At 57.1% G+C, this 10,369-nt stretch overlaps 1 protein-coding gene across 1 annotated transcript in view; it reads right to left on the minus strand.

The window, feature by feature from the left end:
- SENP3 (SUMO specific peptidase 3) overlaps positions 1-4,545 on the minus strand; it is a 16,169-nt gene extending 11,624 nt beyond the window's left edge. The window contains exons 1-2 of the mRNA XM_029286480.1: positions 3,576-4,545; positions 91-410 (exon numbers count right to left, since the gene is read on the minus strand). Of these exons, the coding sequence (XP_029142313.1) occupies positions 91-410; positions 3,576-4,545 (1,290 nt within the window). The remainder of the gene's footprint in view (positions 1-90; positions 411-3,575) is intronic.
- Positions 4,546-10,369: the final 5,824 nt, after the last annotated feature.

Here is a 10,369-nt window from a genome sequence, read left to right on the forward strand (position 1 = left end):
TGGGGCCGTTAAGCCGAGGACTGCCTGCTAAGAAGAGAGCCGGTGGCTGCGACAGGCACACGCTCTCCACAAACACACACAAACACAAACACGCCCGCTCCGCTTACTGTGCACGCAGGTGATGTGTTCTTCCCGCAGCAGGCCGGGCTGAGCCGCGTTCTCGCCCGGCCGCTCTTCCGCCTCCTCCGGAGCCGCCTCGGCCGGCTGGCTCCCAACTTCCCCCCGGACGGACGGGGGCTCCGGCAGCCGGTCCTTGTCTCGGGGCCCTTGGAAAAGCTCCTCGGCCACGTGGCCTCCGATGCTGCAGACGTTGCTGATGAGGATGGTGGCGTCCGGCACGCCGGGCAGGGAGCAGAGGTCGCCGTCCGGAGGGAGGGAAGCGAAGCCGTTGGGAAGGGCATCCAGAGCATCTGCGGGGGGGGGGAGAGTTTAGAATTCGGGGCCGGCTCGTTGCGGTCGTAGGAACGGAAGAAAAAACTGGGCGGAGGGGCAAACGCGTCCCTGCCCCGCAAAATTCTGCAAATTTTGCCTGATTCGGGAACGAGTAGCCGTATCCGACAGGTGGGGTGGATCCTCCTGCGTCCACCGTGGCAACTTTTAACATGGGTGGACTTCAACTCCCATTACTCCCCAGCCAAGGGGGTGGGGAAGGTTGTGCTGGGCCTTTGGGATCTTTGATATGTACGTCCCTTGCGGCCCTCTTAATCTCTTATAATCCCTTCCTCTGCAATCTCTCCGCCCTGGTGGGAAGGATGGAAATAGACGGGGACGGCTGGCTGGGGAATTCTAGAAGTCCACCCATCTTCAAGTGGCCGCGGTTGAGAAACAGGGCTCTTCCAACTTGGCCCTTTGATGACTTGTGGACTTCAACTCCCAGAATTCCTCAGCTTGGCTGAGGAATTCTGGGAGTTGAAGTCCACAAGTCATCAAAGGGCCAAGCTGGAAGAGCCCTGGATTAAACGGACCCTGGAAAGGATCCGGATCCGAAGGAGAACTTCATTCTCCGGGAGACAACGGAGGGGGAGGGGAGAGGGCTGGTGTGCTGTGCTCCATGGAGTTGCAACGTCGGACATGACTTAGCCGCTGAACAACAATTGTGCTTTTCATTGTGGACTCTCTGGAGTCTCTGCCAGCCCCGCAGTACACAAATATTAATATGGTCTAATTTGGGTCAGTCAACGGGACCAAAGGTTTCGTCTTCCGAGGTTCCCGACTCGTCCTGGAGCCCGTCCTTGGGGAATTTCTCTCTGGCAAAGCCTGTGCCTTGGGCTACTCTGTGTGTGTGGCTTTTGAGTTGTTGGTTGAGGTGTTGAGGCTGGCTATCAAGTCCTTGGCTGCTGTTTCCTTGGGCTGCCCAGCCCTCTCCTCCCAAGCACTTGATAAGCTGGTGATAAATCAGCCCTCCAGTTGACGGTTCCCAGGCTTCAGTCGCCTCCCTGGCTGTTTTTGTCCCTGCTCGTCCGACAATCTTAGTTGGAATGTGTCTGAATATTAGTACTCAATCTTAGTAGCTACAAAATCGTACGTATGTCCCACGTAACAAACTCTGCTAGAGAGAAGTTTTCTGCAGGAGTTCAAAAGCTTGGAAAATTATAAAGCTTTGGTCCCGGGGACCGACCCAGATTGGATCCTGCCACATTATGTGGGGGACACGTCGATTTGCCTTCGTAGATTCATGAAAAATAGAATCATTAAATAAAATAGGAGACTTTCCCCCTCCCACCACCCAGTCGTGCCGGAGACGGTCAGCGGCCGTTTCGCCTGGCGTTTTCCAAACCATGAATTGAGGCCCTTATCACCACCACACATCAAGGCCCAACAGCCTCTGACATCACAACACCACAATGTAAACACACCCAAACCGCCCTGCCTCGTCTTTGCAACCTTTCCCGTTACCCTTTGCGTCCCTGCGTCTCAACCTCAGCGATTATACAGTAAGAGGGGCGGACTTCAACTCCCAGAATTCCCCAGCCGGAAAGAATTCGGGCTGGATCGACCAGAATTCAGTGTGGAAAGGGGGACACCTGTAGCTGGAGTAGCTTCACTGCATTTTTTGGGGGGGGGAGGTTGGGTAGCTTTCTTAATAGACGGTGGGAATGCGGTGGAAGTGATATACCTCGAGTTCCGCAAACTGCAATCACAACCCACGGCAAGCTAACTTAACCAATAGGTGAAATATGGGCTACATGGCATGACAATCAAAGGGTAAACTGATATGCTGGCTGGGGAGACCTGGAGGGGGTTGAAGACCACCCCTCTTAAAGTCGCTGAGGTTGAGAAACGCCAAACGTTTTGGTGGCATTTTCTGGACCTTCTAGCTTATCTTGCTCAAATCAATCAATGTCTGGGGCAGAGAACCATTAATAAAGGTTGCTAACATTGGACTTAGTTAGACATCCAATATTGTAATAAGAGATGATAAGGCATGGCAGGATAAAAGAACTGGGCGGAAAGCCAGCATTTCAAACTAATTGGACAATGTGATTTATGACTGTAAGTTGTAGGAGGGAATTGGGCTTTGATCTATGGGCTCAGGGGAGGGGAAATTCAGATTTTTGGCTTTGCCTGTGTACCTGCCGATGCTATGCTTCTCCAATAAAGATTCTTTCAGGTAAACAATGCCTCAAAGTTCTTGGAAGGGTTTCATCTGTCGGAACCAGGACAGGTTGCAATTTGACCTCGCCTAAGGACAGCACTGTTGAATACGGGATCTTTCCGCTTAGGATACCAACCCAACTTGCTTGTTGATGGACGGGGAGGGGGAATGCCCAACAGTTCAAGCCAACTCTTAATGCGTTACTTCTAGGAAAGCCCCACACATAAATTAGCACATTGAAAAAACCACAAGGTTCCAGAACCACAGACTTGGAAGGGACCTTAGAGGTCGTTCTAGTCCAGGGGTCACCAACCTTTCTGGGCTGGCGGACCGGCGGGAAAGGGGACAGGCACCTTTATGCACGCATGCGCCCATGCGGCTGCGTGTGCGTGAATGGGGGCCGTGAGCATGTGTGCTCTGCAAATGGGGCTGCTAGCGCCGGAGCGCGGCTTGGCTAGCACCATTGAGAGGCTTTGTGGCTTGGCTAGCGCCAGCGAGAGACTCAAGAGTTTTGCTAGCGCCGGTGTGCAGCTTATGGCTTGGCTAGTGCCAGCGACGCATTTTGGCTAGTGCCACTGCGCAGCTCATGGTTTGGCTAGCGCCGGCTTGCCACTCACCTAGCAACAGCGAGAAACTCACGACTCGGCTAGCACCAGCGCAAGGGAAGGGGGCGAGCGGTCGCGCATCCACACATGCACTGGCCAGCCACTCACACGGCCCATTGGCCAAGTGGCCACGGGCCGGTATGGGCCATGTCTCATAGGTTGGGAACCTCTGTTCCAGTCCAATGTCCTGCCCTATTCTGTTCTGGACAAATGGACGTCCAGCCTCTTCTTAAAAACCTCCCCTGTTGGAGCACCCACAGGTTCTGGTGGCAAGCCGTTCCACAGGCTAACTGTTCTCCTGTCATGGGGTTTCTCCTTAGTTCTAGCTTGGACCTGGGTTCTAGAGCAGAATCCCCCCCCCGTTTCCCTTTTACCTCCATCTCCGTCCAGGCCGTGCTGCGGCTCTCCCATCTTCCTACTCCTGGGGGACACCTGGGACCCCCGGGCTGGGTACTTGAGGGGAGGGGCCGGCTCTTCCTCCTCCTCCAGCTCCATCGCGCCAGCGTCCTGGTCGAAGCCCGCCCGCTGGACCTCCATGTAGTGGGGGAAGGGGGAGGCCTCTTCCATCAGGGCCCCCAGCAAGTTGAGGCGGGAGTGCTGAGGCGTGGAGGGAGACGGGGGGAAGGCTCCCCCCAATTCGTAGTCCAGGCGGGGCTCAGACGAGGGAGGCCTGCAGCCAGCAGAGCGGAGACGGCCCTTGGCCGCGCTCGGGCAGTCCTCTGTCTCTGCTCCCAACGGGCAGCTTTTCTTAAAGACGGTGGGAAGGTGGTCGTCGTCGGGCTGGGAGCCGGGGGACAGGGACATGGACGACTGGGCCCGCTTGGCCCCTCCTCGCCGGCGCCCCTTGGCCGCCATCTTGCCCCACAGCTTCCAGTGGAAAGCCAGAGAGGAGCTCTTCGAATACAGGAGCATCCGGAAGGCGCGCAGAGCCCGCTGTCGCTTACGGCGGAAACAGTAGTGTCTGGAGGTGCCCGGCCTTCTGGCCGGAGCGCCGGTGGCCACCTCGAATGGCCAGGCGTGGCCCCCGCTCCTGGCAAACTTGCCCCGGGGGGCTTTGTGCTGGGGCAGCTCCGAAGGGCCCCCCGCCGCCCCCCAGCGGGAGACGCAGGAGAGATCCCACTGGCCCTCGCGTCCCTCGTCGCTGCTGGAGGAGGAGAGGTTGAAACTGGGCAGGGGCTCCTGGGCGCAAGCCAGGCGCCGGCTGCCCTCGAAGCCGCCGCCTCGCTGGTGCTCCGGGTCCCGCCATTCCCGGGAGGCCCTGCAAAAGCGGTCTGGGTGTCCCATGGGGGCGTGGAGGCTGGTGGAGGCCCCCCAGTAGTTCTTCTCTGGCAGGCTTTCCTTCATCGCTCCGACGGGCTGGAGGGGGGAGAGAGAAGAAAGAGACGCAGTCCTGATCAGGGGGGAAGGGGCCGGCGGGCTTCCCAGCGGAAGGATCGGAAACTGACCGGCTACTCGTTGGCTCACCGGGTGACACAAAAGGGGGCTTTGCAGAGCGGAGGACAACGGGACCCCAAACGCCGCAGTTAGGGGACTTCGGCCCATCCCCTGCTTGGTGCGACCTCATTTTATTATTTCTTAGGTGTTTACCCCACCTTTATTCTCTTATAAGTAACTTGTGATTGGCCCAAAGTCACCCAGCCGGCTTTCGTGCCTAAGGCGGGACTAGAACTCGCCTTCTCCTTGTGACTGGCCCAAAGTCAGCTAGCTGGCTTTCATGCCTAAGGCGGGACTAGAACTCACCATCTCCTGGTGATTGGCCCAAAGTCACCTAGTTGGATTTCATGCCTAAGGTGGGACTAGAACTCGCCGTCTCCTGGTGATTGGCCCAAAGTCACCTAGCTGGATTTCGCGCCTAAGGCGGGACTAGAACTCGCCGTCTCCTGGTGATTGGCCCAAAGTCAGCTAGCTGGCTTTCGCGCCTAAGGCAGGACTAGAACTCACCGTCTCCTGGTGATTGGCCCAAAGTCACCCAGCCGGCTTTCATGCCTAAGACGGGACAAGAACTCGCCGTCTCCTGGTGATTGCCGGGACTAGAACTCACAAGTCTCCTGAGGATTGACTCAAAGTCACCCAGCTAGCGTTCGTACCTAGGGCAAAACTAGAACTCGGCACCTCCTAGTTTCTACCTTAACCACTAGGCCAAACTGGCTCCCTGACCCTGGCTTTAGCCCCACTCCAGCCATTTTCTCCTCTTTAAAAACAGAGCAAACCCCCCAAAATGCAGCAGAGTCGAAAGCATTTTGGAGAACGACCCGTGTTCCTCTTTCACGACGGCTTCCGAAGAGTCAGCGCTTTTCCTGCCTGTGAGAACTCTCTGGGCAGGGACAGAAGGAGCCAATTCTGCATTTCCCCTCTTGGCTGTTCGAAGGTTGTCGGGACGCCTAGCACTGTTGTTGCTTTGTGTTTAAACCGCACACAATTGTTCAGAGAAGATGCTTCACTCGGGAGCGGGGGCTATGACGTTTGCCTGCCCGCTGGCCTGCGCTGCCCATACTTACAACGGTCCGTTCAGTGACCGAAGTTACAACGGCACTGAAAGTGTGACTTACGAGTGTTTTTCAAACTTACGACCTTTGCAGCGTCCCCCGGCTCATGGGATCAACATTCGGGCGCTGGGCAGCTGACTCGTATTTATGACGGTTGTAGCGTCCCGGGGAGGGGTGTGTGTCACGTGATCCCCTTTTGTGACCACCTGACAAGCCAAGTCAATGGGGAGGCCAGATCCATTTAACAACCACGTTACTAACTTAACAAGTGCAGTGATTAACAACTGCGGCAAGAAAGGGCGTAAAATGAAGCAAAACTCACTTAGCAACCATCTCCCTTAGCGACAGGAATGTTGGGCTCAATTGTGGTCGTGAGTCGAGGACTCCCTGTATAAGTGCAGTCTTAAGAACTGCCTTGAACAGACTCTCCGGCCACAACCCTGGCCACTTTTAGGACCGGCGGACTTCAACTCCCAGAATTCCCCAGCCTTTCTCCACCTCCTTAACAAGCGAGAGCCTTGAGCCTCCTTAAAGCCTCTTCCTAGACCCAGACGCTCAGCACATGCTCAGGAAACCATCAACCCTTCCCAAACGGTCAGGCTGAGGGTGGGAATTCCCAGGATTCCAGTGGGCCAGCTGGGGCGCCTGGGAAGGGGTCAAAGGTTGGAAAAATTAGGCTGAGCGTCAGGAACAGTCAGGCCTAAAAAACAGTTTGGCAACCAAAAAAAAAAAGCGTGATTGGACTTCAACATGCTGGCTGGGAATCCTGGGACTTCTGGTTCAGCCCTCTTAAAGCAGGGCTAGCTGAGGAATCCTGGGAGTTGTAGTCCAGATACCTTAAAGCAAGACTGGGTGGGGAATGCTGGGAGTTGTAGTCCAGATACCCTAAAGCAGGGCTGGGCGGGGAATGCAGGGAGTTGTAGTCCAGATACCTTAAAGCATGGCTGGCTGGCTGGGGAATCCTGGGAGTTGTAGTCCAGATACTTTAAAGCAGGGCTGGGAATCCTGGGACTTGCAGTCCAGACCCCTTAAAGCAGGACTGGGAATCCTGGGACTTGCAGTCCAGATACCTTAAAGCATGGCTGGCTGGCTGGCTGGGGAATCCTGGGACTTGCAGTCCAGACCCCTTAAAGCAGGGCTGGGAATGCTGGGACTTGCAGTCCAGACCCCTTAAAGCAGGGCTGGGAATCCTGGGACTTGCAGTCCAGACCCCTTAAAGCAGGGCTGGGAATCCTGGGACTTGCAGTCCAGATACCTTAAAGCATGGCTGGCTGGCTGGCTGGGGAATCCTGGGACTTGCAGTCCAGTCACCTTAAAGCAGGGCTGGGAATCCTGGGACTTGCAGTCCAGACCCCTTAAAGCATGGCTGGGAATGCTGGGACTTGCAGTCCAGACCCCTTAAAGCAGGGCTGGGAATACTGGGACTTGCAGTCCAGTCACCTTAAAGCAGGGCTGGGAATCCTGGGACTTGCAGTCCAGTCACCTTAAAGCAGGGCTAGCTGGCTGGCTGAGGAATCCTGGGACTTGCAGTCCACAAGTCCCACAGTGGCCCAGATTGGACCCTCCCTCCTTTAAAACCTCCCCCTGCCCCCATTTCCCCCCAGAGCGCTGATCCGGGCTGGGGGGGGGGTCAGCGGGGCGCAGGAAGCCCACCCCCCTCCCTGCCAGGCGGCCCAGAGAAGGCAGCGCAGGGTCCCGGGGGGGGGGCCTCCCCGGCCAGGGCCTCCCCCTCCCCGCATTCGAGGAGACCCCCGCCAGGCCGGAGGGGCGGGGCCGCGCGGGCGAAGGGGCGTGGCCGGGAGCCGCCTGAGGGGGCCGCATGGCGCGCGGGGCACGACGGGAGGGGCGCCTGGGGGTGGGGGGGGAGTCGAGAGGCCCGGAGGGGGCGAACCACAGGGGAGGGGTCCGGGCCCTGGCGGCCGCTCCTCACCGTCTACGCAGCCAGCCCGGGCGCGGCCCCCGCGGAAAGAGGCCGCGCAGCCAGGGAGGCCCCGCGCTCGCTCTCCCCTCCCGGCCGCCTCCGCCGCCGCCGCCGCCGCCGCCTCCTTCCCTCACAAACTGCCGCGGCTGCCGGCGCCGCCCAATGGCGTCATCAAGCGGCGTCGGGAGGAAAGGGCGGGGCGCGCCGGGCGACGTCGGGGGGAGGGAGCGGCCGCTGGGGCGCGCGTGACGTCACGCGGCGCCGCCTCTCCCGTGGCGCGTCATCCTCGGCCCTCATACCTCCTCGCGCGGGGCACGACGGGATTGGGCGCTCCTGGGTTATGAGGGGGCGGGGCGGGAAAAGGCATGCCGGGAGTTGTAGTCCCGAGCGGGAATATGGGCCTTGGCCTGGGCTGTCCAGCAGCCCTGTTTCCCCATCTCGGGGCCCTGCGCGGCTGGCACCCTGTTTGGCATGGGCACTGCCCCCTCCGCCTGCCCAGAAGCCCCAAGGGCCAGGCCAGGCCTGGTCGAGGGGAGTCTGCAACCCCCTTGCCTGGCACTAGGCCAGGGGTAGGCAACCTCGGCTCTTTTATGACTCGTGGACTTCAACTCCCAGAATTCCTGAGCCAGCTATGCTGGCTCAGGAATTCTGGGAGTTGAAGTCCACAAGTTGAGCCCTCTTAAAGCAGGGCTGGGTGAGGAATCCTGGGAGTTGTAGTCCAGATACCTTAAAGCAAGACTGGGCGGGGAATGCTGGGAGTTGTAGTCCAGACACCTTAAAGCAGGGCTGGGAATCCCAGGACTTGCAGTCCAGACACCTTAAAGCAGGGCTGGGAATCCCAGGACTTGCAGTCCAAACACCTTAAAGCAGGGCTGGGAATCCTGGGACTTGCAGTCCAGACACTTTAAAGCAGGGCTGGGAATCCTGGGACTTGCAGTCCAGTCACCTTAAAGCAGGGCTGGCTGGCTGAGGAATCCTGGGACTTGTAGTCCACAAGTCCCACAGTGGCCCAGCTATGCTGGCTCAGGAATTCTGGGAGTTGAAGTCCACGGGTCATAAAAGAGCCGAGGTTGCCTACCCCTGCACTAGGCCTCTTGCAGGGTGTCCCCTCAGTCCTCAGGCAGCGCCCCCCCCCAAAAAGACACAAGGCCAGGCATGTGAAACCAATCACAATTTTATTTGCACTGCAGTTCCAGGCTGACGGGTGATGCCTGCGGGAGGCGTCCTCGGCGCCGTCTTCGGACCAGGAGCCAGACCACGAGGGACAGCAGGGCCACCACCGCGGCGCCCGTCGGCAGCAGCAGCAGCGGCCAGCCCGGCACTTGCTTCCCATCTGGAGGAGAAGCACAGAGAGAGGCAGCTTGTGGGGTGTCCGAACCCCAAGAATGAATGCTTGAGCCAAGCGGCAACAGCCAAAAAAGCCGACACAATCCTGGGTTGCATAAACAGAGGCAGAGAATTGAGATCACGCGAAGTATTAGTACTGCTTTGTAAAACCTTAGTAAAGCCACACCTGGGATGCTGCAGCCAGTTTTGGTCACCTTATCACAAAAAAGATGTTGAGAGATTGGAAAAAAATCAGAGAAGAGCAACTAAGACGATCCAAGGCCTGGAGGCTAAAACATACGAAGAACGGCTACGGGACTTGGGTTTGGCTAGTCTAGAGAAAAGAAGAAATAGGGGAGACATGATAGCAGTGATCCAGTATTTGAGGGGCTGCCACAAGGAAGAGGGGGTCACGTTATTCTCCAAAGCACCAGAGAAAGGATGAGAAGCAACTGATGGAAACACATCAAGGAAAGAAGCAACCTGGAATTAAGGAGAAACTTCCTGTCAGTGAGGACAATCAACCTGTGGAACAACCTGCCTCCAGAAACCGTGGGCGCTCCATCACTGGAGGTTTTGAAGAAGAGACTAGATAATCACCTGTCTGAGATGGTGTAGGTTCTCCTGCTTGAGCAGGGGGCTGGACTAGAAGACCTCCAAGGTCCCTTCCAACTCTTATTCTATTCTAAACTTTAAGATCTGTGGACTGCAAATGCTCCAGCCAGCACATTTAAGACCTCTGGACTGCAATTGCAATTTTGGGAGTTGCAGTCCACAGGTCTTAAAGTGGTCAAGTTTGAGAAACACTGCAAATTTAGCACAAGGACTTTCCCAAGGCTAGTGATAGGCTTCTCACGTTACACAGAGTCTGTTGACCTGACCAAGACAACTGGACTTGCATGACTTGCAAAATATGGGGTGTACGTTTACCCCTAGCATAAGCTGTGGGTTGCCACAAAGAGGGAGTCGCCCTATTCTCCAAGGCGCCTGAAGGCCGGACAAGAAGCAACGGATGGGAACTCATCAAGCAGAGAAGCAACCTGGAACTAAGGAGAAACTTCCTGACAGTTAGAACAATTAACCAGTGGAACTACCTGCCTCCAGAAGGGGTGAATGTGCCAAGACTGGAAGTTTTTAAGAAGAGACTGGACAGCCATTTGTCTGGAATGGTATATAGGGTTTCCTGCCTGAGCAGGGGGTTGGACTAGCAGACCTCCAAGGTCCCTTCAGCTCTGTCATTCTGTTTAAATACTCCCTCCCCTGACAGGCCAAATCCTTCCGCCACTCTTCTTTGGCTGTGACCGTCTGACCTTTGGCTGCCATGTTTACTGCTTCCTTGGGGAGCTTCGCAGCGGTGGAGGCAACCGTGTCTTCCAGGGGGCTGGGCAGACCCTCTGCCTTGATTGCCAGCGCTGATCTCTCTGTGGCAGAAAAC

Source organism: Protobothrops mucrosquamatus, unplaced genomic scaffold, assembly GCF_001527695.2.
Source record: "Protobothrops mucrosquamatus isolate PMUCROS unplaced genomic scaffold, P.Mucros_1.0 scaffold3821, whole genome shotgun sequence".
NCBI classification, from domain to species: domain Eukaryota; kingdom Metazoa; phylum Chordata; class Lepidosauria; order Squamata; family Viperidae; genus Protobothrops; species Protobothrops mucrosquamatus.